This window comes from Thunnus thynnus, chromosome 23 (assembly GCF_963924715.1).
Source record: "Thunnus thynnus chromosome 23, fThuThy2.1, whole genome shotgun sequence".
In the NCBI taxonomy this organism is placed as follows: Eukaryota; Metazoa; Chordata; class Actinopteri; order Scombriformes; family Scombridae; genus Thunnus; species Thunnus thynnus.
In genome coordinates this window covers 10,662,402-10,688,638 of record NC_089539.1, presented here as the reverse complement: position 1 = coordinate 10,688,638, position 26,237 = coordinate 10,662,402, and the positions used below count along the sequence as shown (strand labels likewise).

General features: G+C 40.9%; 2 protein-coding genes across 4 annotated transcripts in view; both read right to left on the bottom strand.

The window, feature by feature from the left end:
* The window catches only part of ahcyl2b (adenosylhomocysteinase like 2b), a 41,714-nt gene extending 24,282 nt beyond the window's left edge, over positions 1–17,432 (bottom strand). For 2 of the 3 annotated variants that reach the window (XR_010925809.1, XM_067582230.1), the window contains exon 1: positions 17,039–17,432. Coding sequence is in view for 2 of the 3 variants with exons in the window: in XM_067582230.1 (XP_067438331.1) it covers positions 17,039–17,377 (339 nt within the window). In the remaining variant the exon portion in view is untranslated. The remainder of the gene's footprint in view (positions 1–17,038) is intronic. The other variant, XM_067582231.1, reaches the window with a different exon arrangement.
* Positions 17,433–18,189: 757 nt separating this feature from the next.
* On the bottom strand, positions 18,190–25,392 carry tmem209 (transmembrane protein 209). The gene is made up of 15 exons (XM_067582233.1): positions 25,288–25,392; positions 24,800–24,960; positions 24,628–24,686; positions 24,312–24,443; positions 23,953–24,182; positions 23,674–23,878; positions 23,139–23,314; positions 22,932–23,003; positions 22,700–22,796; positions 22,033–22,158; positions 21,832–21,929; positions 21,101–21,215; positions 20,881–20,978; positions 19,384–19,457; positions 18,190–19,133 (listed from the first exon to the last, which is right to left on the bottom strand). The coding sequence occupies exons 2-15, from the start codon at positions 24,937–24,939 to the stop codon at positions 19,079–19,081; spliced, it is 1,677 nt and encodes a 558-aa protein (XP_067438334.1). The 5' UTR covers positions 24,940–24,960; positions 25,288–25,392; the 3' UTR covers positions 18,190–19,078.
* Between the last annotated feature and the right edge of the window lie 845 nt (positions 25,393–26,237).

Here is a 26,237-nt window from a genome sequence, read left to right as displayed (position 1 = left end):
TTATGTCAGTGAAGCCTTTTCTATATTGAACTCAAGTCTGAACAAGGAAGATGCCACGACGCCCAACAGAAGGTCACCGTCGGACAGATTAGCAGAGACTTCAGACAGCCTGTACATCTATCTGAATCAAGGAGCGGAGAGATGCACTAGAGGCAAACTAGGCTGGGCCGGCAGAGACCTGTTGCAAGGTTTTGAGTGAGGAAACCCAAAGGGAGACGATGGAAGGAAGTGTTCTTCTTCAGGGCCGGTGGGGAAGCTGGGTGTTTATATCTCCTCCCTGCTGCTCTCCTCTGGGGGAACCCTGCCTCCGTGGCTGGCAACACAACCTGAGCTCCAGCCAGAGAACATACACCGACTGGGTACAAGTGCCACACAAAAAACAAAACCCATTTGTCATTCGGCTCTGTTTGCTTTGCGTATTGATATTATTCTTAACAGATGTCCTGATGTTTCAGCTAGTTATACTTAATGACCACACAGCAAACAGCAGCAGAGAACGGCCAATAGTGTGTCTGTTAAATTATATTATTATTATTATTTAGGTGATGTTCAACTAAGACAGATTAGTCATTTTTTGTCTTTTACATAGAAAGTTTAATAGAGCTGCAACTATTAGTGGATTTGTTGATTAGTTGACTAGTTTTAGTCTTTTTTAAAAAGGAAAAATGGGAAATATTTGCTGGTTGCAGCTTCTCAAATGTGATGATTTGAAGCTTTTTTTGTGATACATGATAGTACACTGAATATCTTTGGATTTTGGACTGTTGATCAGACAAAACAAGATATCTGAAGATGTCACTAAAATATTATAACAAGCCTTTTTCACTATTTTCTGGCATTTTAAAGATAAAACGATAAATCGAGGAAATAATTTTAAGTCCGTTTAAATCAATAATGAAAAGAATTGTTAGGTGCAGCCCTAGTCACATGATTAATACTCACAACTATGCTTTGGTCTTATAGATGCAAAAGATTTTAGAAGATTTCTATCAGATTTTGGGGGGAAAGGGGAGCCGGAAAAGATTCAAGGCTACTTTTTCCATCAGTGAATCAGACCATAAACAGTCAGCTGCACTGGTCCTAAACCAAAACACAATTTTCCAGGGACCCATTTGAATGTCAACTGAAAGCATGAGTTGCTACTCGAGTTTTTCGAGTATTGTGTCAACACCTGCTCCATTCTGGGAAGCCATTACTGGCCAGGAAATCTCACATTACCAGACAGACATAAAGTCTGTATCGGTGATGGCAGGATGATTGTGTTGGCACCGAGCAGCTCAGCCAGGCTTGTGATATGCTTTCCATTCAGACATATAGACAATAAAGCAGCCGGAGGTGGAAGTGAAGCCTAACAGAGTGTCTGATAAATTTTTTTTAAAAAAAAGCCATGTCAACGGGTTTTTCTGAAAAAACCTTGACCACTAATGGACACCTGGTTATCTGTCAAAGTTCCTGTAAGTCAAACTTTGCAGCTGTAGCCAACTTTCACCAAATTGTGGGCAGTGGTTGACCTTAATTCACAATTTTTCCCGAAATGCTTGGCTGGATGTCAGGCCATGTTTCCATGTGATGATATCAGCATAATAACTGATGATGACTAAATGAAGTTCAAAAGAGAACACACAGGCAGAGAGGATCAGACGGGCTAAGTGCAAGGATGAGTACTCCCAAATCAAAGTGCCAATGGGCTTTTAATAGCTTTATGTTTGTACGTTGCCTGACAAAGGCCTAGAAAAGTGAGCGATGGCATAAAAACATTTAAAAAAAAAAAAAAAAAGACTACGTGCAAGGAGAGGAAAGAGGAACATGTTCTGTTAATGGCTTAACGCTATAAACAAATGTCTGGAAATATCCTCAAAGCCAAATCCTAAAAGTGCTTCCGCCAGACTGTCCCCAATCTGGGAGTCATTTGGAGAGGACAAAATACAGGCCTATAACTCTACAAAATCCTCTGACAGCGAGGTGAAATGAATAAAAAGGCATAGCTGGATGCTGAAAAACTGAACACATAAAACACAATATAACCATATGAAATTCAATCAGAGCATGACTTCTTTCTTTCAAAGTCTGTGAGAAGGCACTCTCAATTGTTTGGTACATAATCCAAAACAAGCGGGTACAATTCATCAGCGATATGGTCAATCACTGTGTATAGCCAATTACTACATGTTTAAAGGGGTATTCCAGCACTTTGACATTAAGCTTCCATAAAGATTGGAAACTCACAAAAGGACAGATTTGACATAAGAAGCAACAGCAACAATCAGGATCCTACAATTCCCACAATGCAACTCATTTGTGTCTTTCATTAATGTTAAAAATGTTCAGTTAAAAGATCTACGTCTCAAAGCCATGCCAAGATATTTTTTCAGACTTCGGGGGAAAAAGTAGAAGAACTGTAATGATTAGTTGATTAATCGATTAGTCTATTGATCGCTCAAATTCTCTGCTTCCGGCTTCTTGTGAATATTTTCTGGTTCGTTTAGTCCTTGATGACTGTCCACTGAACATCTTTGGGTGGTGGACTGTCTATAGCCATTTTTCACAATTGACATTTTAAGACCGAAACGATTAATCAAGACAATAACTGACAGATTACTCATAATGAAAAGAATCATAAGTTGCAGCCTTACACAATTAAGGCAAGACAAATAAACCAAATTCATTGTGTTCATTGTGTAGGAGGCAGCTCAGACTAAATTTCTTGTTTGTAATGTTACATTCATGCTTGTCTTTTACATACAATACATTCACTTTACATTTAGAATTGCACTACAGGGGTTTTTTAATTAGCTCTAAATCTGTGCTGGCAATCATTCTGGTATGCCCTTTTTCCTGAATGATCAATAAATCCGGTTGGAATGAATCTCCTCTCATTCACACATTAACATACGCACTAATATACACCCACACACCCACACACACACACACACACACACACACACACAAAGGCTTGTTGGCAGTCACAACAAAGTGTCTCCATCCAGCTCAGTCCATGAAATTATCCCTAGGGCCCTGATATATATCAGCAATGTGTCACTCCATTAGAAGCATAATGATGTGACATCTCGTTACCTGTACATGTGGCCTCTTTTCTTAAAGCAGCGGAAGTCCTTTTGTGTTGGTGTCTTTCAGGCCTGTATTAGAGGCTACTGGACAAAGCAACGGATGTCTTGTTGTTCAGACCTCCCACGCACAGTGCTCCGTGGAGGACGTGCACTTATTCAGGCTTTTTTTTTTTTTTTTTTCTTCCTCTCCCTTCATTTTAGTCATTTCATTCTCTCTTCACCCTCCTCATTTCCTTTTCAACGGCCACAACTCTATTCCTTACACAAAGCGATACAGACTGGAGAGTGGACCACAATTTATTATGTGCATGTTTTTTAAAAAGCCCTTGGATGGCACATCAAAAGAGTTGTGTACATTTTTCTTAATGCTTTCAACTGCTATTCCTGGATTACTATTATGCTTGTGTAGAATAAAAAAACAAAAAAAATAAAAATAGACTTCCATGCATATATAATTAAGCCTAGATCAAACACAATCCCAGCTTTCCTGAGATAGTGCTCTCTGATTCAACTCGCACAACATCAATGTCCGAGGATGAAAAAAGTACAGCCTGTGCTGTTTACTGCCTCAGACTGGTAACGAGAAAAAAAAGTTTTTCCAGTTGCTTTTCTTTTTATGATATTCTTGATATATCTTCTTTGAGTCAATTACAGGTCAACGTCAGTTTATACATCTCGCCGACATTATTATCTGGCGCAGTTTACTGTGACAGAGCTGACGGAGCTGAGCATGCGGCTGACAATCGAGCATGTCGCCATTACTGTCGAGTACAGGACGGTCTGTCACACTGCAGGCCGTGCTGCCCCTGGATGACTGCTGGCTTCAGTCAGACACGAGAGCGGTAGAAATTTGATTTCTTGTTTGTTTGACTGTTATAGAACTTAATACTTATCAAGTGGAACAACCAGTGGTTTCAATGGTTAACCAAAGACAACAAGGGGGGGGGGGGGGGGGGAGATAAACCCTATAATAACATCTGTATGCATTCTGGCACTTGTTGTCTTTTTCAAAAACTGCTTTGTTTTTCGGCTCACTCCTGTTTTTGTTGTTGAATACTGAAGGAGGTTTCTAATTTTGAGTAAAATTGCTATAATTACCATCATGGTGACTACCAATATACAGACCTACATTTAAATACAAACATTCAATCTAAAACTAGTTTTTAAAATGCATTTATCAACACACTGGACATACAGGGACCCTTGACTATAATTTCAGTTTCAACTGTTGAACAGTAAGTTTCCATTTAACTGTTTTTGACAATTTTATACTGCTTTTTTTTTATACTGTCCGTCGAGGATAAACTGGCCAGCAGGGGGGATATATTATAATAATGAGAGAATGCTCGCTCATTGAAATTCTTGAAATCAGAAGTTACAGCAGCTCCTTTGTCCTGCACTGTCATATCACTGAGAAAAACTGCAACGCTGTGTTAAGATTTCATAGAGATCTGAGTGGCAAAAACCTGCCTTAGGTGAAACCTGTGGCAGAGTCCAAGTCCTGAAGTCACACCACAGGACAAACCAGATGCTCTACACTGCTGGACAGACACAAAAACAGGTGTATGACTGTGACAGGGAGGCCTGGCTTTTAGTGAAACTGCTCTGTAGTTGTTGAGCTCTGGCAGCACGCACACGCACGCAGACACAAAGAGACAGACAGACAGACAGAAAGGCACTCGGACTAGAGGACAGCAGCACAGAAAAGATACACACATGCATGTAGGCTTCACCTTCACAATACATGCATAGATTACTGATGTATGCCTGCATCCGTCTGTGTAATGTTCAGAAGTAGAGATAGGAGATGTGTGAGATCCAGCTTTTATGACCTTGATGTGCCATTTCCATACTAGGGTCAATATGGCGTTATGTACCACCAACCTGCAATTATCCCTAAGACAGAGTGTTTTAATTTAACATATGAGAGAGATGGTAAATAAAATGTAAAGCACAAGTTTAAGACATACTAATACAGAGCTCCAATGAGCTCAATTACCCACCTCTCACCCAATAGTATAGGATTCCTGACCGCTCTCACTAATAGAAGGAGGAGAAAGGAGGAGGAAGCAGCTAGCGTGAGGTGGCGTGCGAGTGTGCGTATCAGAGCGCAGCATGCTGCCCTGAGGACGGCTATGATGTAAGAATGGGTCCTGCTGATTTATATACACAGACAAGTGCTCAGACTGTAAATAATGACACACATACACACACACAGTCACGAGTCAAATGTGCTCACGCACACCCATTACCTTGCATACACTTGGCAGTTACTGGGCCCACACGCAATTACGAGTGGCCCGACACGTGCCCCCGCGCGCACACACACACACACACATCACCAGAGGCTTCACGCCGACACAGGGCTTCACTACACTCAGTATGGCCATGTCACCAGCAGCACCAGAGGAAGTCATCCACTGCTCTCACTGTGAAGCCTACACACAGCGTCAGCCTATTTAGTATGAATGAATGTACAGATGCATTATGCAGATGGAAGGCTGCTGTAACAGCACAAGTACATGCTGCTTGACAAACCGGTGGTCATATCTATCAGAGCTGCATAGTACATTGCAATCTTGATTAGTTTCTCAAATTTGAATACAGAAATTCTTCATTTGCATTTGGAAAGCGCATGCATAAAACCAAGTGTGGGGACACTTGGTTTGATGCACGCGGGTGTAACAAGTGGCGTTGTGTTATGTTTGTGCAACAAGAAGCAAGCAACAAGCAGGCACAAGAGAACAGCAAAGAGATAACTGAAGGTTAATACATCCTCAACAACAACCCCCAAAATTTTTCAACTCAAGCTCCCAAATGCACCCAAAATGCTATGCCTATGTTATTTTCTGGTGTGTCTAGATTTGTAAGTGAGAAACATGGCGTCCAAACCACAAAACTGTGATTCTCAATTAATCTAACTTCCCTTTCGATGGGTCTTTGACTGCTAGCCTCTGCAGCCCCGACTGGCTGCTATAAAACTATGGAAAGTATGCAGGGCTCATCTGCGCCGAGCGTTGCCTGCTAGAACAGTTCTGATATGGTCTGATAGTCACTGTAAAAGCCAGGGACACTGATACCAGAGGAGAACAGGCAATCAATGATGGGGCTTAGTGACAGATTAAACCCTACCTGCTTCTTAACAGAGAGAAGGGGAGAGGTGAACAACACACTCAGGGCTTTCTGTAACCTTTTTTTTTTTCCCCCCCTTCTGTGCTTTCGTGCACATGCCTTTCCCTTCTTATCTCCTACAGAGTGGAGGAAGAGCGCCAAGACCGCAGGCTTCACATGTCCTTCAAGGACAAGTTAAAGCTTTCTTTTCTCATTTTCTTGGGAGCAAAACACATTTAAAATTACTCAAATGTTCGACTGTACACTCCCGCATTAAATCTCACTGATAAATCGTAGGCTGTTTATTCGCAAATGAATGGCATGAGCCGGACTAGTTTAGCTACAAGGATAGGGTTTTCACCTAGAAAGCAAATTAAAATTCCTACTAATTATTACAGGATTATCCTCAAGTAACAGTGTTTGTCTTTTACATACACACACACACACTCCCTCTACACTTGTGTAACAGAGTTTTCTTGCCTGTGTACGCCAAACTAGGCCACATTTTGGTGCCCTGGGGTCACATCAAATAACTGTGGTCAAATGACCTCCATTCACACTGACAGCAAAGTGGTCCACATTGCTATTGATCAGATGTAAAGAAAACAAACGATGGCGTACAGCAGATGACATTTGATCCAGTGACGGATCAACAATACCACGGCTTTTACGCAAATTAAACAGTAAGCCGTGTCTAATGAATGTATACATGTCTATGCAATAATCCATCTCCATCACTGCATGCTTTTCATCATATTTTTCTACCACTCTAGCTCTGAAGAGTCAATAAATCCTTTCACCGGATTGAAAAAACAGAAAGGCCTGTTAACGTCAGTCAGTAAGCTAAATGATGCAGCGAATCCCTCCGAAACCTCAAAAACCAAACCGAACACTTAAGATTTAACAGTAATGAAGGTCTCAAAAGATGAGTGGTCCATCTCTTGAATTGTTTGCATTTTTCATTGCTCTTCTTGGATGCCAAAAATAGCCCCAACTCCCTGTGGGGAAGGTATAATTACATCAAAGGCGCACAGACGGGGGTGGTTCTGGTCTATTTTTGAACAAAACCATTATGGGGTCAATGATCTATGTTTAATTAGGAGTGTGAAGCAATTCTTCATGAGTTATTAGGCTGGATTTGGATTTTTTTTTAATCCTCTTGACGAAAGCTCTAGATAACTGAATGCTGGCAACAAAAAAAACACTAAACAATGTGAGGAAATTCATTGTTTATACAAAATGCTAATTGAGACTAAGTGCTCTCACTGGATGGATGGCGATTCCCCCCGGTGCACAAGAGGGCGTCTCTTCACTTCTGGGTTATGAGGTGTGCATTACTGTTTCCGGTTGTAGTTTGATGTAGTAGTTGTGTGGATGATTTGAGAGAACACCTGGATAGCAAGAGCGATCATGAGTGCTTTTAAGATTAGGGAGAAACAATTAACGTAAATGGCAAGAAAACGTCTCTACATGGTTGCCTCAATGTGCTAATTCGTCGAGGTACAACTCGGAGATTAGCTTTCATCGATTTCCAATCGATCCTTAGGTACGGGTTCAGTGGCTCATTAAGATCCGTAGAGACAACTTCAATCCCACTTAAAATACTCACCTCTGTAGTAGGCATTTGTAGACAGGTGATTTCATTGTGAAAGCTGGGGGGAAGAGAAGACTCAACAAAGGAGCTGCACCTTCTCTGTTTGCCTGGAATGATTATACCATACCAGCACCGAGGCTTTAAGTTTGGGAACGTCAGCTGAGATGCCCTCACTGAGCTTCAGTTTGCTTAAAAGACTAATAAGCATTCACACAGATCACTCAGTTTCAGCTGTCTGCTCGTGCTAGGCTCATTAAAAGGTTCAGTGTGTGCTCACTGGATATAGCGTAAAGCTTAATGTTCACAGTGAATCTGTGCTTCGGTGTTGTCAAGATATCAAAATGCTACAGAGACATTAGAGACAGTGGTAGATTACAGAAGAGCTGTACAGATCAGAAAGCAGTTGCACCACGGAAATAAGTTAAAACATAACTCTAAGTAACAACTAAACAGTTACACACATGCCCCAAGGGTAGGTGTAAATCATAAAATATCACACAACTCACTAATGGTAAAACAGCAGTTTTTCTGCCACACAGCATCATTTTTTCATTAATTGCTACCATTTTGCAACACAGTAATCCAGTAGAAAATGATATTTCAGTATCGATCCAACTTACGACGATGTGCTATGATGCCAAATGGCCAGCTTTCACATAGCTGGTGCAACTTACTGCAGTTCATTGGATCAGCTGACATGATCAGTTGATGTCTCCCAGATGTTTTACTGATTTGTCCTGTTGGATCTTTAATTATCAGAATTTACATATTGTGTTTATCATATTTATGTGTATTAAAATTGAATTTTGATTTATCCTAAATAAAACACTTCTTTTACATTAACCTGTCTGGTTTAATGGAAAGAGCTCATATGACATAAAAGACAAAAAAATTAACTGACGATAGCAGGAGGTTTATTTTCAGTTGAATAAAACTTTCAGTCTGGTCAAGTAACATCTCAAGCTACTGATTGAGAGATTTCAGCATGAAAATAGAAACTGTATATTAGTTGCATAATTCAGGTTCATAACATGAGGTAGGTTTAACAGCACCTAACGCAAAAAAACAACCAATTTAAGAGAATAAGACACTACAGATTGTCCAGTGCTGAAAAAAAGTATTTAGACTGAAATATCAAGAGAAGCTGGAATCTTTCTTCTTAAAAAAAAATTACTCAATCAGTGATCAGTTCGCCCTTGCTCATAGCGATTCTGATCCATCTGTCCTCCTTGTCCCTAACATCAGCGTAGGCCCGGCCATCTAGGATGTTCCGGATCTCATCGTCCCAAGTGTAGTTGTTCCTCAAAGAACATCTTAAACCGATTGGACAGACATGAGAAGACTAACCGTGTTTTCTTCATTGAATTATAAGACTTCATACCCAGTACATATGGTAACTGTCATTGTCTTCACCACTGGCTTCTGTCATAAACCTCTGTAGAGCATAATTTTACTTCACTCCAGTTTAGTTTCAACTGTTGAAACATCTTCATCAAAGTGACAGTATCTCAGAATAATATGATAGCTTCAGGGTTTCTGCCAGTGTATTGCAAGGCCTGAGTTGACTCCCCACCGGGCCTAAGCATCAGAGAATTTTTTATTTTTTTTAATAGAGAGAGAGAGAGAGAAGGGTTCAGTTTGTGCAGCTTTCTCTGGTCTTCATCAGAGCTGTCAGTGTGCTTTGATCCCCATTCTGTTTTTGGAACATTGTAATATAAGGAAATTAAAAGAGATAAATCTGATTAGCCAGAGTGTCTTAATTTACTCAAACCTATGTACTCAAAAGATAGCAAAGTTAGCTGGTTAGAAAGATAGCTAATCCTATGTGGCTGTTTATGTTAGGTAGCTACTAAGCTAGCAAGTGAACTTACCTTCATAATTATTGACGTAACTGGAGATGTAAACTTACATCTTGAAGCCCTTCTCTCGTTTACTCCTTGTTACTGATGTTGCGGCTTGAATGATGCAGTGAACATCATTGATCGTTATCTTTGGAAGATCTTGACGACATCATGTGTAGAAAGTTATTTTGTTGTTTACAAACTGACGTTGCAAAACGGAAATGCTTGTGCTCACCAACCTCAAACCAGAACTCGTACAACATCATCTTACGCAATAGTCAGTGGCAAGCAAAGTTGGTGGCAAGTCCCTTCTTTGTCGGCACAGGTACTCGGGGAAGATTATGATCTATTTCCTGTTGGACTTCCTGTACCAAAAGTATCTGCACCTTAACCATTATGTTGACAGTTGTCGTGGCAGTTGGTACAGAATACCAAAGTTTCTTATTTCCATATCACTACTTTGTATTGCTCAGCCATACGTGTAGAATCTGTTTCAGGTCTCAGCAGCTATAGTATCATGTCTTTCTGCCAGAGGTTAGTGGTTTGGCCTTACTAATGGGAAGCAGCACAGACAGATGGGTGTGTGGAGGTTAATTTCAGGCTTTGTGAGGGCCCTTTTGTGAGGCAGCACTTTTTGAACACAATGTTGGCCCTTTGTTCGCATGCAGTGCTCAAGTACGGAGCTGCATTCCTCAACATGCTGCATATCGAGTTCAGTGTTAATGTCCACTACTGTCTACAGATCCTCATGTAAACTCAACACTGTCGGCTAGCGGGCACATGTACACACACACACACATCAACCGGGGTGGTGCTCACTCACTTGTTCAACAGTAACTAAAGCGAAGGGTTTAAAATTTCACACTATGCCGAGTTCCAGGAAAAGTGAGTGCTTTCCTTTTCCCTTCATTCTGTTCACTTTACTGTTCCAAGAACCCCAGGCTTGTAAAAAGCTTTTGGATGGGAAGATGTGTAACTCAATGAGCTGTACATGCTCAGTGATAGCGAGCTGCGATGACGAGGCAGGAAATGAGTTTCAACTGGGGGAGCCACAGATGCAGATTATGTGTGGGTGGTACACTCAGGAACAGGGAAACACATACACAGATACAGACGCTGCCAATTCCAGCCTGAAAAGAGTGTCAATAACATTCAGACCAAATACTAAAATCCAAGAGCCACATGCCAGAAACCAGGGCAAAGGTCCTTGACTGTCTGCCTTAGGATCAGTGTTATGGCTCTGATATAGAGTGTGAAATTTGAATTGGCATGTCAAGTAAGAGAAATGAGACCATACAGGTGTCAACTTAACTGGGAAACCACATACAGGTGCAGAAACGCATACAGAAGCTGACTGAATTTATGAAGTACAGGAGGTCAAGTACAGGTGTTTTCATTTTTCTCAGCTGCAAATCCTAAATGTCGAGGTAGCCCTAATTAACTATTGTATTGTAAATGTCATAATAAGGTCTGCACTGATCATTACAAAGACAAATTTCACTGGCATTTAGGAAACTGCATTAACATTTGAACACAGCTGAATTTCAACAGAATTAATTAAAGCTAATATGCTCGATATTGACTTAACTTTAAATCTCAGTGAGGGCACGCTAAACAAATTCAATGATACTCCGACGCACATTAGCTGTACATGAGTGCCTGTGTGTTATACTTTATTTTTAAACCAATATTTGTTAATTATAAGACAATAACAAAACAGATCAATAGAAAAAAAAAAGTGAGATTCTCATGTTATCCAGATTCATTCAGCTCTGCAGCACAGTAGCTGCTAAAACAACCCATCTGGACAGTGATAAGAGATCACTATCTGGCAACCTGGGGGTGAGAGAAACTCAAACTGGTGTAAAGTACCAACAATCCATTTCCTGAGTCGGCCTCTGTAGCACGGATAAAGACGGTCAGGGAGGTGTGATCTCACACATGCCTTTGCTACATGGTGCTGAGATTTTACACTGCAAGAAGGAAGACAAAGCTCGCACCGTACAGGAACACAATCAGACTGTGAGAACGCTAGATGAGGGGATAAAACAACTAAACAATAAAAACAACAGAGGAAGTGGTGTCCCGGGGCGGGTGCAGTTTGTAACTTAGACGGAGGAGTAAGAGCTCAGTTTTGGTTTATTTTAAGTAGTGTGACAATCCATTTTAAGAGAAGAACCAAATATTGTTGAATAGGCTGACATGAAGCAAAACAGGGCCAGCAGAAACAGAGAGGAGATGAAGCAAAAATAAAAGTGTTGTGACATGGTAATTTGAGGAAGAGGAGAGCACCGCAGAAAGAACAGTTAAATCAGGGTTTCACTCATGGGTCATTAAAAACAGCAATAAACCTCGGCTAAGTACACCGAGGGTAAAGCCGGCCAAATATACACCCTCTTCCATGAGTGGCAGAGGCAGCAAAGACATACCAAATTACACAACAGCACCGCAGAGTTCCAATATGAATTTATTTGGAGACACGTCACTTCTTGTTTTGGTGCCTGGTGGGATTATACAGACATACAGCTTTCCATTCCTTCGTGTATTTTTCTACATTCTTACAACATTGCCCTCCCACTGATTGTAAAATAAAACATTTCCTCACCGCTGGACGCTTTCCATCAAGTGCAGGAGTTCAGCTATAATATATACATCATGAACATCAACTACAAATAAAATGAAGCAGGGACTACTTACTTTACATATATACCTATAACCATAAATATTATCTAGATAATCTAAAAGATACAAACCCTAACTTGTGGGTGGTAAATACTCTCCCTCATCATTATGCCATGTACACCTCTTAGTATACAGCGCCTACAGCATTCAGTGTACGTAACTGAATACAATTTCCTAAATCAATAATCAGCCACTGTAATGTTTCATAATGCCTGACTGTTCACAGTATGGTTATCTAAGAACACCTCAAATTCATGTCTGGAGGATGCTAACTGATTATTCATTAATCATCAACATCCCGAGTATGTAGTCACACAAACATGTGAAAACCCAGTGACCCTGCCTGTGACCTCTGTCAATGGTCAAACTTATTTGCTGTGCTCCATGATGACTCAATAACCAATGAAAACTCTTGCCAGCGCAACAGAGTTTAATCTAATACGGGGCCGCAAATAGGGTTGTCCTGTCACTGAGTCTCAGCAATTACTGTCAGTTTGTCCAAGAAGAGAGTGAAAATATAATGCGGTGATTGTGATGCTTTCACCAAAACCCTCTGTGAGCTACATGAGTTAGGGGGTCGGAGTTTGGGATTGGATTAAGACAGTCACATAGCCACACGAGAGCTGAGCTTGCCGTTTTTCCATTGAGCTCAACATCCAAGGAAAACAAGGAGGAAGACCGAGGGACAATTTTGGGATTTGGATCCAACGTTCCCTTCCTATTTCACATCACAGCGCCACATTCCCCCTGTCAGTGCAGAGAAAAAGGGATATGTGCATGTGTGTTTGCAAAGCCTGAAAGTATGTCCACGCTTCAAAATGGACACGACAACTGCAGACTTGCACGCAGTCAGCGGACGCCCACATGCTTCTATACATACTACATACGCATAAAAGAGGCTTATTTTCATCTCCATAGCTGTAATGTTAAAAAGCAAACCTTCTGTTCCAGTGTAAGAAAATACAACCTATCTTCCTGGTAATCCCTATAGGGCCAAAGTCATATAAGTTCATGTCAAGGCTAAGAGACTGGTGTTGTTCAGGTGCTTTACGGGCATATCCGAGAAAGTTGTTCTCAAAATTTGCTAAAGACAAATGCAGCATTAGGCTATGACAACATTTTGACTCCAATGAGAGAAGACAGGATCCCCTGGGGAAGTGCATGTGATTACCACAGTCTCTCACAAATACACACACACGCACGTACGCAGACCAGCTCAATCTCCTGAGGTGACTCACAATGAGAGGGTGTAAGGGAAGGAAAGCGACACGTTCTCCTTTGTAGCCAAGGACAGTCACAGGCAGATGAGGATGCCTAATGATCTTACATGAGGAGTAGTTGCAATTGTACACAATTTTATAAGTGTTGTCTTTAGCTTTAAAAGCCCAGATATGTTTTTTTTTTTTATATATATATATATAACCTCTTCTTTCAAACACTTTCCAAGAAGAGCAGCCACAGGTCACTTTAAGCCTGTTAACCAGGAACACCGGTTTAGTGGGTGACATAACATTACATCAGAGAGGGATGATCTTACAGACACACTGATCTGTGGAATCATACAAAAATATCACTCTGCATGTTTTCTTAAAACAAAGTTCAGTCTTTGCCGAATGTTAAAGATCAGCAGAGACTTGTTTCAGTCAGCGTCATGAAGGTGAAAAGACTTATGTTTGGTCAGTGTTCTCAACAGGTAAATCATCTGCTTCAAATAAGGTACCAGCCAATCAGACAGCTGATCCTACTGGCTCAGTATGAGAGTGTGAAGCAAGGATTGCAACACAGCAAACTGTCACAAACAGTGACAATAGAAACTGAGCCTGATGCCTTCAGAGCCCTTTGCTAGTCTCCCTCTATTCCCAGCTGGGGGTATCACCCTGGACTTCCAAGAGGCTGGAGATGTTCGTGCCAAGCTGCGAGGGTTACAAACTCATCACCGACTCAAAAAGCTTACATCTGGGCCCACCTACAACAGAGGGCTGGCCTTTTAATCCCCTCATGTGGCGACATGATAAAGGCATGGATTAAAAGCGAGCCAGTCATCCAGTCACTCAGTCAGGCAACATTGCTGCCTGCCTGCTTGCATACTTGCATCATCAGCTCCAGTGCTTCACTTACACTTTACTGCACTGGGGAGGCAGAATTCAGCAGATGCACAAGGCCAGGCTGTGGTCGTATATCTATAATGCAGAGTGCCATAAGACCCACTGTGCCTCGTGATCTATAAATGAGCTGGAGGCATCCTTCTGTCCCAGTGGATAAACACTAAAGTAGTTGATCAGACAAATGCGGTGAAAACAGAGTATTTGAATTAATGTAATGGACAGATTCCTACACCAATGCATTTAGAGTGTCCTATTATCCACTGCACAGGCTTACTGATATCTCTACATTATATGAATAAAAACACTGACCCTAAAAATTCAGAGATGCCCCTTTATAGGTTAAAAAGATCCCTGTAGTGCAGTTTCTCTTTACATTAATATGATTTCTTTAAATTAAAATTCTCTACACAGGCTTTTGTTAACACAGAGGATATCACATACATCACTCTTATCACTAATTTAAATGCGCTGATTAAAAAAAAAGGATTATAAAATGATACTTGTACTGATTTGAATACACTGGGAGTTAAATAAAATATATACATAGAGCGCTTATAGCCTCTACCAGCGATGTGCAAGTTTTATTGCAACATAAAATACATTATTTGTAAAAACAATCAGCTACTCCTGACAATTTTGACATCATTTTAGGGATTCTTTCTGCTTTCTTTATTTCAAGAAATACTAAAAGATTAACTTCTGATTATATTTCTACTAAATGAAATGAACATATAACATTTTGGAAATGAACTCGCTGTACCATGCTGTTGTATGAGAACTTGGTCTCCTCAATCCAGATGTGGCTGTTGCTATCCAGCAGGTCCGGCTTTGGGCAGTCCCCCAATTGTGGTTCAACCTTTGGGCCAGCTGCTCTCAACTGCTGGATGACTTCCATATCCCTGCTCGCTGTGACAGTCTGAGGCACGTAAAGCCATCTGCTCCGTGCTGCTGTTGATGCGCTGTCCATTCTCTAACTGTACTAACAGGTTTTCCTCCTAGTGGGTTTCGTTAAGGGGTCGTCTAATGGGATAGGATCGCTGTCTGGGTGTAGTAGTGGGTGTGGGTGGGTGGTGAGTGTATCCCACCCGACTTGTTTGGTCCCCAAGTTTCATCTTTTTCTAATACTGATACCTTTTCAGTTTTCCCATCCTAATGGTTCATAATGAAAACACACTTAACCAGTATTTTCACATCGATGTAACAGTGGGAGCACAGACTGGCAAACACTAGAGTTAAGCCCATTTCAAAACCAAAAATTTCAGCATTTAGCTTGTTAAGATAGTGTGCCTGGAGGAAGTCAATGTATCAGAGAGTTTCTCACCATACGCATATCTAAAATAATTTCCTGAATCTGATGATTGCTGATAAAGTGCACTGCGGTGACCAAAGGCTATAAATCACAGTCAGCTGCCAACAATAACTATGATCAGAAAAACAGAGCTGGCAGCTTCCTCAAAGGACTCCTTATCAAATAAAATTGTTCTTTCTTTGAACATTGCCCTTCATATCCCAATCAAGACTATATGAAACACAGAAAGATAAGAGGCACAGTCACATCCAAACAGTTTTGGGGGCCATGAAATGGAAAGATTAAAACAGTGTGAAGACTCTGAATTAAGCCACAAGGGCAGGAACTCCCTCACGAAAATATCGATCCTAGGTGCTCTACGGGCTAAATCAGGCTTGAGAAAACTAGGTGACAGGAATGCCCCGGGGTCACGGATTACTGACTGCTGTACTGTTATGTCTGAGTTAGATCACACACCTTGGGTGGCGTTGCATCAGCCAAACTAAGCTTAACATGGCATGTATTTTAAGCTGTGTGAACTATGAATACTCTTAATATACTAACTTGAGTTCAAGAAAGGAGTACAGATCAGCTGAAGTACCTAGCTCGTGCAATAAAGCCTCACACATAACAGCAACAATAACGTTTCTTAGGATTACTAATCTCAAACGTAGTGAAACATGTTTGAAAGCAAGACAGCTAATCCCTTACTGAAAACAGTCATACATATATCACTTGCTAGCGCCGTGCTGCAACAAGGCACCACGTGTCCTAAGACTGGAAGTCACTAAAATGTCTATTTTTCTAGCTGCTCACCAAGAAAAATTGACACAGTTAAGCAAGTTAGCTAAAGCTGTGATTTATGTTTTGATTTTACAAACTAACGTCAATGTGCCTGCTTCATATTTAATAGTATGTGTACCATTTAATTTAAAGGTAGTGCGCATGATACGTCATACAGCCACAAAACAACAAAAAATAAGCGTTAACTATTCTTACAAAAGGGGGAGAACAACAAAGCTTTTCCTTCATTGACATCCAATCTCAACGAAACTTAGGAGAACAGTTTGATGCTGAGGTCCAACTCTTTAATTCACGTCCAAAAGATTTAGCGATGTCAGCCTGAATGAAATGTCTACCCTTAGTTTAAAAATGTGTTTAGCCTTTATTACACCCTCTACATCTGTTATTAGCACCGAGGACTATTATTAAAAAGCGTTAACTGACACGGCTAGCCTGTTAGCATCGCCACACAATGCCAGCTTTTCCCAGCGAGCTATAATTGCAGCGAGTGGTTTGTGGAGGTCCGATAACAAGCAAGTTATGGAGAAAATTGTTGTCTCACTCACCTTTTTCATTCGAGGTGCTTCGGCGACGGTGCCGTCCCGGTTGACAAAAGCCTCTCCGCCGTTCTGCTGCGGGTCCGTCCGCTTCATAGCCGACGCCTGCGGCATCTTCGGGGGGTTCGGGGTGAGCAAACCCGGGCTCCCTTCCCCGGCTTTAGCGGAGGAGGGCTCCGCTGCAAGGGACGCAGCGGCAGAGAAACCGGCCTCGTGTGGGTCGTTTCTGGCGAGGGTTTTGCCCTCCGAGGTCGGTGTCATTGGGGATTCAGCCGGTAAGTCTTTGCCGGTGGGGACGTCTTTGAGCTCGACCTCTGCCATTTTCGCTGCCACAACCTGGACTGACATCGCTGCAGTTTCACAAAGTCCTTTTTTCCAACACAGATAGCGAGTCAAGCGGATGTGAGCGGTGGAGCAACGGCTGCTAAATGCATTCTGGTCTTTGTAGTTCATCCAGTATCTGAAAAATGTACCCCCTTTCCCCACCCCCACTAATAACAATAGTCACACCACTGACATCTTTACAAGTCGTTAATCAACACAATGAAAACAACAAACCATTAACATATGTATTTCATTTATCTGAAAAACAAACCTAATTAACAATGCGACTAAATTTCCCAGCAGGTATAGCTCCACTGCGAAATGCATTATGGGAAATGATGTTTGCAATAAAAGAGGACGACACGAAACTACAAAACAAAGCGATTTACGCCAGATAATGCCCCCAGTTCGCAAGGCACTTGCATTCAAAAAACAAGCTTTTCTTGATTACAATTTTTTTAATCAGATGTGACAAGTAAAAACACCCGGATGTGCTAAACTGACTTTTATTACAACACATTATTAAGGGCATGCTGCTACATCACAAATTCCCCAGCCTAACAGTTGCTCCTCAAACAAATGTTGTCTCTAGAATTTTTAATAATGCTTGAAATGTTTAATCAGTATCGCTCTTCAGGCTCAAGCGATTCACTGGAAGTGACAGCACAAGACACAGCATCACATTACAGTGCTCATGCTGTGGTTATGCAGTGTGCCATATGAGAAAATAGGACCAACAGTAAGGTCAAATCGTAACAAGTGAACTACATTGCCACCTAGTGTATATTCAATATAGCCAAAGTGCTATTAGGTGGAGGGAAATGAACAAGCTTAAACACTTTTTTTTAATATCTCAATTTTATTTTCAAGTCTGTGGCGATAACTGTAAAATGCAATATCGAAAACAAGTAGACTTAATGCAGAAAATGTGATATCCAACACATTGCAGACATAAGTCAGAATAAATGGCATTCAGAGCTCCTTTGTAAAAGACAACATACTCAGAAATACTCAGACTTTGGCGATTCAAAGGCTTTTGATTTGTGCTCCAACACATATCAAAAGAATAAACACTGTACATAGTTATATGCTGCATTGCAGCCTAGTAATACGGCAAGCTTAGCAACTAAGTATTAGCAGCTACTAATACTTCATTACTCATATTCTTTTACTATTGCTTTATTTTGTACACGTCCAATTTCTGTAGGTGACTTAAAGCACATGCCAGTAGTATCCTCACTGCTGCATTCATTCATTCTACAGGGAAACAAACTGTAAAGGGTAACTGAGGCTAAAGGAAAAAAGTCAAAGTCCACACATACTGTATTTACATTCAAGCTAATGGGTCTGAGCCCTTTACCACCCATCTGAGGTATGTTATTTACAAGGCTGCCATGCTGGTACATTCTCAAAATACAAAAATCAAACAACTAAACAATGTTAAAAATACAGCTCTGCATTGTATTATAAGCACACTGTGGTGTAACAGAATAGAGTTCTTAAAATGTCTCTGACAATACAGTTTGCTGCCAATTTGTACACTAAAACAGAAAGTGTCCAAAAATATGCATTTGATGTATCTTTCAAAGTCAAGTGCTGTTTTTCCGATGCACCCCTGAAAGAGCAGTCCTTAAGTTGAGGTGGTTTTCCAATCTGTGAAGCCACACAATATTGAGGGAAGAAAAATCCACCTGCGGCTTTTCGTTCCTTGTAAACTATGATGCATCAGTTTTCGAATATCCACAGGATGTTCACACCCGAGAGGCCAAGATTTACTCTCCTGGTGTAAAGTGAAAGAAGATGAAAAGCAATTTAATTACCCCACAAAGACAAGAAAGGTTAAACCAATCATTTTCAATCAGAATGCAATTTGCACCTCACTGTATGACCTTTGTGTCGAAACGGAATCAATATTTCAAACTACTCTAAAATGACATTACTCATGTCAAAGATTATTTTAGAGTTATCTAGTCTTTAATAGGATTTCGACAGCTGTAGTGCATCATCAGTAAAGTAGCAGAAGTACTCACCCCAGCATCCCTGACTCCTTAGTCTTAATGACATACAGGAACATGAGGATTGTGTGGAACAGGTTGTTCCTGCCCTGTAACAGAAATCAAGATGGTTTCATGTCATTGCAATCAAAGTGAACTGTTTTCTGTTATCCTGAGTTTGCTAGATTTTCTCTGGGATATTTGTGCCACATATGGGGATTACTGGTATGAAGAAAGCATGCATCTCTATGCATTGTAAGTGTATGACAACACTAAATCCAATGCACCCTTCAAAAAAAAAAAAAAAAACAGGTATGATTTAGAGCCCTGTGCGGGACTGTTTTCTTAGTCCTGTTCCCGCCCGCTCCCGCAATGTGTGAATTACACTCCCGCCTGCACCCGCAAACATTCTGACCATTCACACCTGCACAATAGAGTTGCATTGCCTTTGTGTCTTCTCTCGTCCCACAGGGAAAACAAGTTATATTGTAGTACTGTGTAGTATTAATGAAGAGACGCATACTTATATTTTGCTACGGTAATAAGATAGCAAAATTGGGTTCTAGTGCATAATTACATTCATATTAGTGCAATAATTAGTTATTCTAGTGCAATAAGTAGGCTACACCTGTTCTAAGGTAAAATTACATTGTATTTATTTATTTTAGCCTACTTATTATTTTAGAACATGTGTTATTGGCTGTGGTTGTTTGCTTTGCTGAGGTTGTTTTATTTTGTTTAGTTTCCCTGTCTTTTAGCGCACTGATTAGGAGTAGTGCTCCTAATGATGATGGCATGTAACTCCTCTGTTACTTCCTAAAAGAGCGCAAAAGTAGTAATAACCTGCAGTATTGCCTAACGCAATATGTACGCATTGTTTGCCTGCAGCAAAGTTAAAACCGCCCGCTCCTGCAAGATTTGCGTTGGGTCCCGCAGGATCCCAATCCCAATGCAGTCCTCTAGTAAGATTCTCTAATAAAATTCAAATTGAGATGAACAATCAAAACATAAGGGGAGACCCATTCTTAAAGGTATCATTCAGTTTCATCTATGGCCAGAAATCATTCAATACCAGTCTTGGATCTTACCACATATAAGTATGTAATACCCATGTAGGAACACAAATACTGACAAGCTTACAGAAAGCTGAAAAACAGATTTATTTCTCAAATGTTTTGTGCGTTCTGTTGAAGCAGCTGTACTGTGCAGAATATAAAGTAATGTGTTAAATGTTTGAAGTGTACAATGCAATGTTCCACCTTTGATTTTAATGTACTTTGTATTTATTGTTCCACATTTTGTCAACATTTGTTTGATTTGTTTAATCATTCAGGGAGTCAATAAAGATGATTTGATCTTATGTTTGATTTCGTGTCACCTCAGGGAGACTTATGAATAGCAAGAAGGAGAGAGATGCAGAGAGACAGACTTCTTTTGGGATTTTGATTTTCAGATCACAAGCTGTTGAAACATTTGTAAGAGCCTGAAAAAAAAATAGAGAAATTATTGTGAAGATGAAAATGTGTTAGTCACCTTGGGTAGACTGTAGATGTGTCCCTGATAGATGAGCTGGTAGTGAGGTGGGGTGGTGCTGCTCTGGTGGATGCAGAAGAGGTTCTCCTTGGTCACATCTATAAAGAGTTAATACAACTGAGACAAAAACAGAAACGCCATTGTCTGCTCGTGAGTGTGTGTGTGTGTATGTGTGTGAGAGTGAGAGTGTGTGTGTGAGAGAGAGAGCGTTTGTAATTACCAGGTTTGTCTGGGGTGTGGCTGAAGTGCTGTGAAGTGAAAGTCTTCCCGTCTGGGTACTTGGGGTGTGGGGGCAGTCTGGAGTCCAAGTATGTACAAAACACATGCATGAGGATCTGGAGGGATAAACACACAGTTAATTCACTATGGGAAGCAAAAATATTACACAGAGGTATTTGGCTGGTGATCCCACACTGATGAGGAAAGCCACTCAGACAGAACCTGCACTTGAGAAACTCAAAGGAGGCCATGTGTATTCACGCAGGTATTGTTAAGTAGTCTGTTAATGGACACGTGCGAGTAAGTAAAAAAAATGTTTGCATTGGGATCTGTTTCAATCCCTGAAGCTTTTGTGGACATAAAAAATGAGAGCCCTTTTAATGATAAGAATGTAGCACTACTGCAACTGAAACAATAAAATATTATCTACAAAAGTCTCATTATTGCAACACTAGTCTCCACCTCACAACCAGTCAAAGAATTATATTTCATGGACTGTTGAATAGAAACACAATATTTAATCAGCCCTAAACAAACACAACATTTAGGAAAATATGCATTCAATAGAGAGACACTTTAAACTCTATGAAAACACATATCAAAGAGCCAAATGGATGGAAAGTTACAGATCAAAGACTGGACTTGAATCTGTGCAGTGACTGCTTTTATATGGTAACTGTTTATGCCACCAGCTCGCTATCCGTGTTTGTGTGTGTGTGTGTGTAGACTCACAGCACAGTCAGTAGGGAGGTCTGTGTCCCATTTTCTGTTCTTCAGATCACCACCACCGTTCCAGCGAAAGGAGCTCATGCAGCCACTGTGGGCCAGCTCTATCCAGACAGAATATACAAAGCACACACATATAGCAAATACAAATTTTGTTTCAGGCACACACAAACACACATACATTACGTACTGTATTGTTGAACCTACCCTTTACGCGATCTACTACATATTCCTGGTTGGGAGTGATGTCAAGGTACTGGACAATAGAGTTCATCGTGGGGATGGACGAGGCTTTCATCACCGCTGCCTGTTTCAAGCTGCTGATGCTGGCCTCTGACGGAGGAACGACAGACAGAAACTAGTGAGACTCCAAAATGACCAGAAAAAGACATTGAAATCACAATATTGACCGTTCCCATTTCCATATATCAGAGTAAAGTTTTTTTCATTGAGTTGGAAATGTGTGTTACAGACTTTACCAAACTACCTGCTTTCTTGCGATGCATTGTACTTATTTGACAAATGTTCATGTCTGAGAAAAATACAAAACTACAAAATCTAATAGAACTAGCTCTGCTGCTGTAACATGAAAATATCTGCCTTCTACTTAACTCTATATGTTCATTTAGATGTTCAAGTGCTATAGCTCAGTTTTTTTGTCCGACAAAACATACAAAACCCAAAACATAGTATCTGAAATATTTTAACATGTAACATTTTCATCCAACCATTAGTATTACTTACAAAAACATAACATTTCTAAAAGATACAGTATGTTTATACTGATTCACATCTTTGGTCATGTTTGACTGGTGTTTCTATTTTCAGGAGATGGTACATTTGTCACGATTCAGGTTCTCTGCAGATGATTTACCTCCTATCTGGAGTTCAGGGCAGCCCATCCTCCTGAGCTGGCTGTTGACAGAGTCTATTTCCTTGACCAGGGGGACCAAGATGGTGTCACTGATCCACTGCAAAAGACACAAATAGATTTGTTTTCTGATGCATTTTTTTACTCAAATCAAACGTAGGTGGTATTTTATGTACTGTAGTTTGTAAACAAGTTTCTTGAGTATGTAGTTCTGTAAATATGTTTGAATACTCACATTCCTGAGTTTGGCCGTCCAGCTATCGATGCGATCCACTACAGGGCGACTGGTTGTGATTCTGGCCCACACCTACATAACAGAAGGGGGTAAAATATATTTCATGTAAATCGTGTATTCTATACTGACACCAACAGACTTGGATGGCACACGTCTAATTTAGGGCGTAACGACAAGCAAAAGCAAACACAAAGCTTATTTACAGACCTCCTCTGCAGCCTGTTTGGAGCCCAGGTCAGTCTCATCCTTGTGGGCAGACGGGGCCTGAGAGCGGCAGGCAGGCTGGTACAGGAATTTCCTCAGACTTTGGGCGTAATCCCCCACTGAGCGGTTGTAGTTCCAAAATGTTGGACTGTGGCTTGGAGACACAGCCTCTGGACTCCCTACAGAGGGCATCAGTTAATCATCATCAGATCTTCTCAGTTACAATATATTTTACATAGTTCTATTGTAAGTTTCCTTCTTTCTTTTTATATTTTTTCTTTTATATATTTTGATAGTTATCCACCACAAGACCAAGGAGAAGAAAATTCCTTGTATATGCAAACCTACTTGGCAATAAACCAGGTTCCCATTCTGATCATCATATCTGAAAAGTTCCATTCTACGATTCTACACATCCGCATGTGGATGTACATAACTGATAAGTGTATTCTCAAAACGTCAGTACTGGCCAAATATTCTAAAAACAAACTCTTGGTCTACATCTGCGTGTCTCAGATATACAAACGACATACTGTACCTAGCTGGCTGCGGTGACTCCTCTCCTCCTCAGTGCGGAGGAACCTCTCCAGGCTTTTCAGATCTTCCATGTAGTCTTCCTTGCTTCCTGGGGAGTTAAACACAGAGGGGGAAGTGCGGTATCGAGCCCTCAAGCTGGAGCCTTCTGCTGGCCCGATGCTGCTCGGGTAGGGAGAGGAGCCAGGGGAGGGACTGTAGTTCAACACCTGATGGACAAAAAGGGGAGATGTTACATTTCCAAAACTCAAGTACACTGATATTAGTGTTGAAATAAACATACCTTTCCAAAGGCCACGGAGGGGGAAAAGGGCCCTCCTGCACTGCTTGGAGTGGATGGATTGCTGAGAGGAGGGCTGTACCCGGGCACACAGCTGGGGGAGAACTTGGGGCTGGTGGTGGCTGGCCGAGAGGGACTGAAACTCAGCACGCTCTGGCCCTGCAGTGGAGACGACTGTGCAGGAAGTGGGGTCTCCTTCTTCTCTGGCTTCTGGGGTGGAGAGGCCTGAATACCTGCAAGGGGACAGACACCAATCAACATACAACCAGCATCAATTTAATAATGATTATACAACAGGAGAAATAAATATTATAAATTCTGCAGGAAAAAAAACAACAACAATGTGTCACCAAAAGACTCACTTGTGTTTCTCAGACCCAGAAGTTGATGCTGCATAGGGGATACAGCAATGCTGGATGGAGCCATTGTGTATTTGAAATATTTCCAGAAGTCAAAAAGAGCATTGAGGCTAAAAAGAGACGCTAGCACCAGTTCTGTAAAGCAGGACAGAAGAGAAGAACACTCTTACCATAGAAATACTTTGAGCTTCACTGTGCAGAATGATGTATGTGCAGAGTTTAACACCTGAAGGCTGTTTTCACATTTCTCTGCTGAAAGTGGAAAGTGTTTTATGACTTTTTACATTCTTCAATAAACGAAAGAGTAGTGGAACCTCACCGATGTACCAGATAGGCCAGTAGGTGATGTTGTAGTATCGACTCAGCAATTTCCCTGACCTAACAGAAAAATTAGATCAGTGATCCCAACATACACTGGAAAAGCAAAAATGTGAGACGGAGGGACATTAAATCAGTGCTACATTGCCAGAGAACACTAAAGAACAACTCACATTTCAGTGTAAATCATGCCAGCCAGGGACATGTTGAGGACAGCCCAGGCGAGAACCACCTGACGAGCCTGCTCCTCCCTCCTCATCCTCAGCGCCCTGTCAATCATACTGGGCATCCCCTCCTTCGGCGGGGTCAACATGACTTTATCTGACTGTTCAGGCTGAGACAAGGAGCAGAGAAAAGCTACATTAAAGAACAACACCTTTTCAAGAAACCACTATTAATACGTAGATTGCTTTAAATCAATTAATCATTAGCTAAAACATCAAGTAAAACGAAGTGGTCGCATGGCAGCTGTAGCACAGATAGCTGACCTGCTAGCTAAACGATTAGCTAAAGTTAGCGAGCTTATATATAAACAATGCGGAATTTGCAGAGAAAGTATGGTTTAATTTCACAGTGTATAGCGAAAACTCAGCATAGTGTCTCCAATAACAATACTAGCAAACTGCAAATACAACGTGTAGCAAACTTAAATCGTTCATACCACGCTAAAGTGAATGACAACCGCGGCGCTGCATAGTTTGTATTTTCAGCGGAAGCTGTAGAATATACTTCCGGTGGTAGTTCATTCTGAATAAGCGCCTTATTTTTTCCGTTTTTCCCACCCGCATTCCGCGAAGACCCGCCCCACTCTTCCTCTGATTGGCTAGTACTCCTTGCCTTCGCTGGTTAGATTGGTTAGATTTAGGCATGACGAGTAAGATGGTTGGGTTAGGGCAATATAAAGAAATATGGCTCTGGGATAGGATAAAAATATCAGGGTCAGAGCCAATCAGAGGCAGAGTAGGGCGGGTCTTCGCAGAATGCGGGTGGGAAAAAAAATAACGCTGAAGAAGCAGCCAATTCTTCTTATTATAAAATGTAATATTTAAATGTATAAAACATACATATATTGTATTAAAAAAATACTTACTTAATACCATAAAAAATAAAGAAATATAAGAAAAAAAAGCAAACTTGAGTCTACCCACAGTTTTAAAAAATGTCGTATATTCCGACTTTTGTATATTAAATGTGAACTATCTGTTTGTGACAAATTCATCCATTAAAAGAAAACCCCTTTGGCTAATTCATTAAATTTTCTACAACTGATAAAAAGACAAGTCTGTAACTTTTAGACCATAATGAAGCTGTTGTGCAGGAGGGTTTGGTGATTTGGGGACATTATTTTCTTCTTGATGTGGGCTTTAACCTTTAAATATTTACACCTAGGAATAAATAGTTTACACAATAAAATCAAGTTGTTTACCAGAAGCCCAGTTTTTCTCCCTCATAAGTACTCCAGCTTTAATCAACATCACATTTAGAGGGTACAGCAATACGGCATATCTTTAGATTAAAGCCAGCTCTGACATGAAAGCCAGAATTCCTGCACAGATTCACAATGGAAGAAAATGTTCCACAGTCTCAACATCCCTCTCATAGAAACAAATT

Excerpts from the sequence above, each read along its gene's own strand:
- tmem209 (XM_067582233.1), bottom strand. The coding sequence starts at position 24,939 with ATGTTGACCCCGCCGAAGGAGGGGATGCCCAGTATGATTGACAGGGCG. Across the intron at positions 24,183-24,311 it reads TCTGGGTCTGAGAAACACAA|GTATTCAGGCCTCTCCACCC; the intron begins GTGAGTCTTTTG and ends GTCCCCTTGCAG. Across the intron at positions 22,159-22,699 it reads CCCTGAACTCCAGATAGGAG|AGGCCAGCATCAGCAGCTTG; the intron begins GTAAATCATCTG and ends TTCCTCCGTCAG.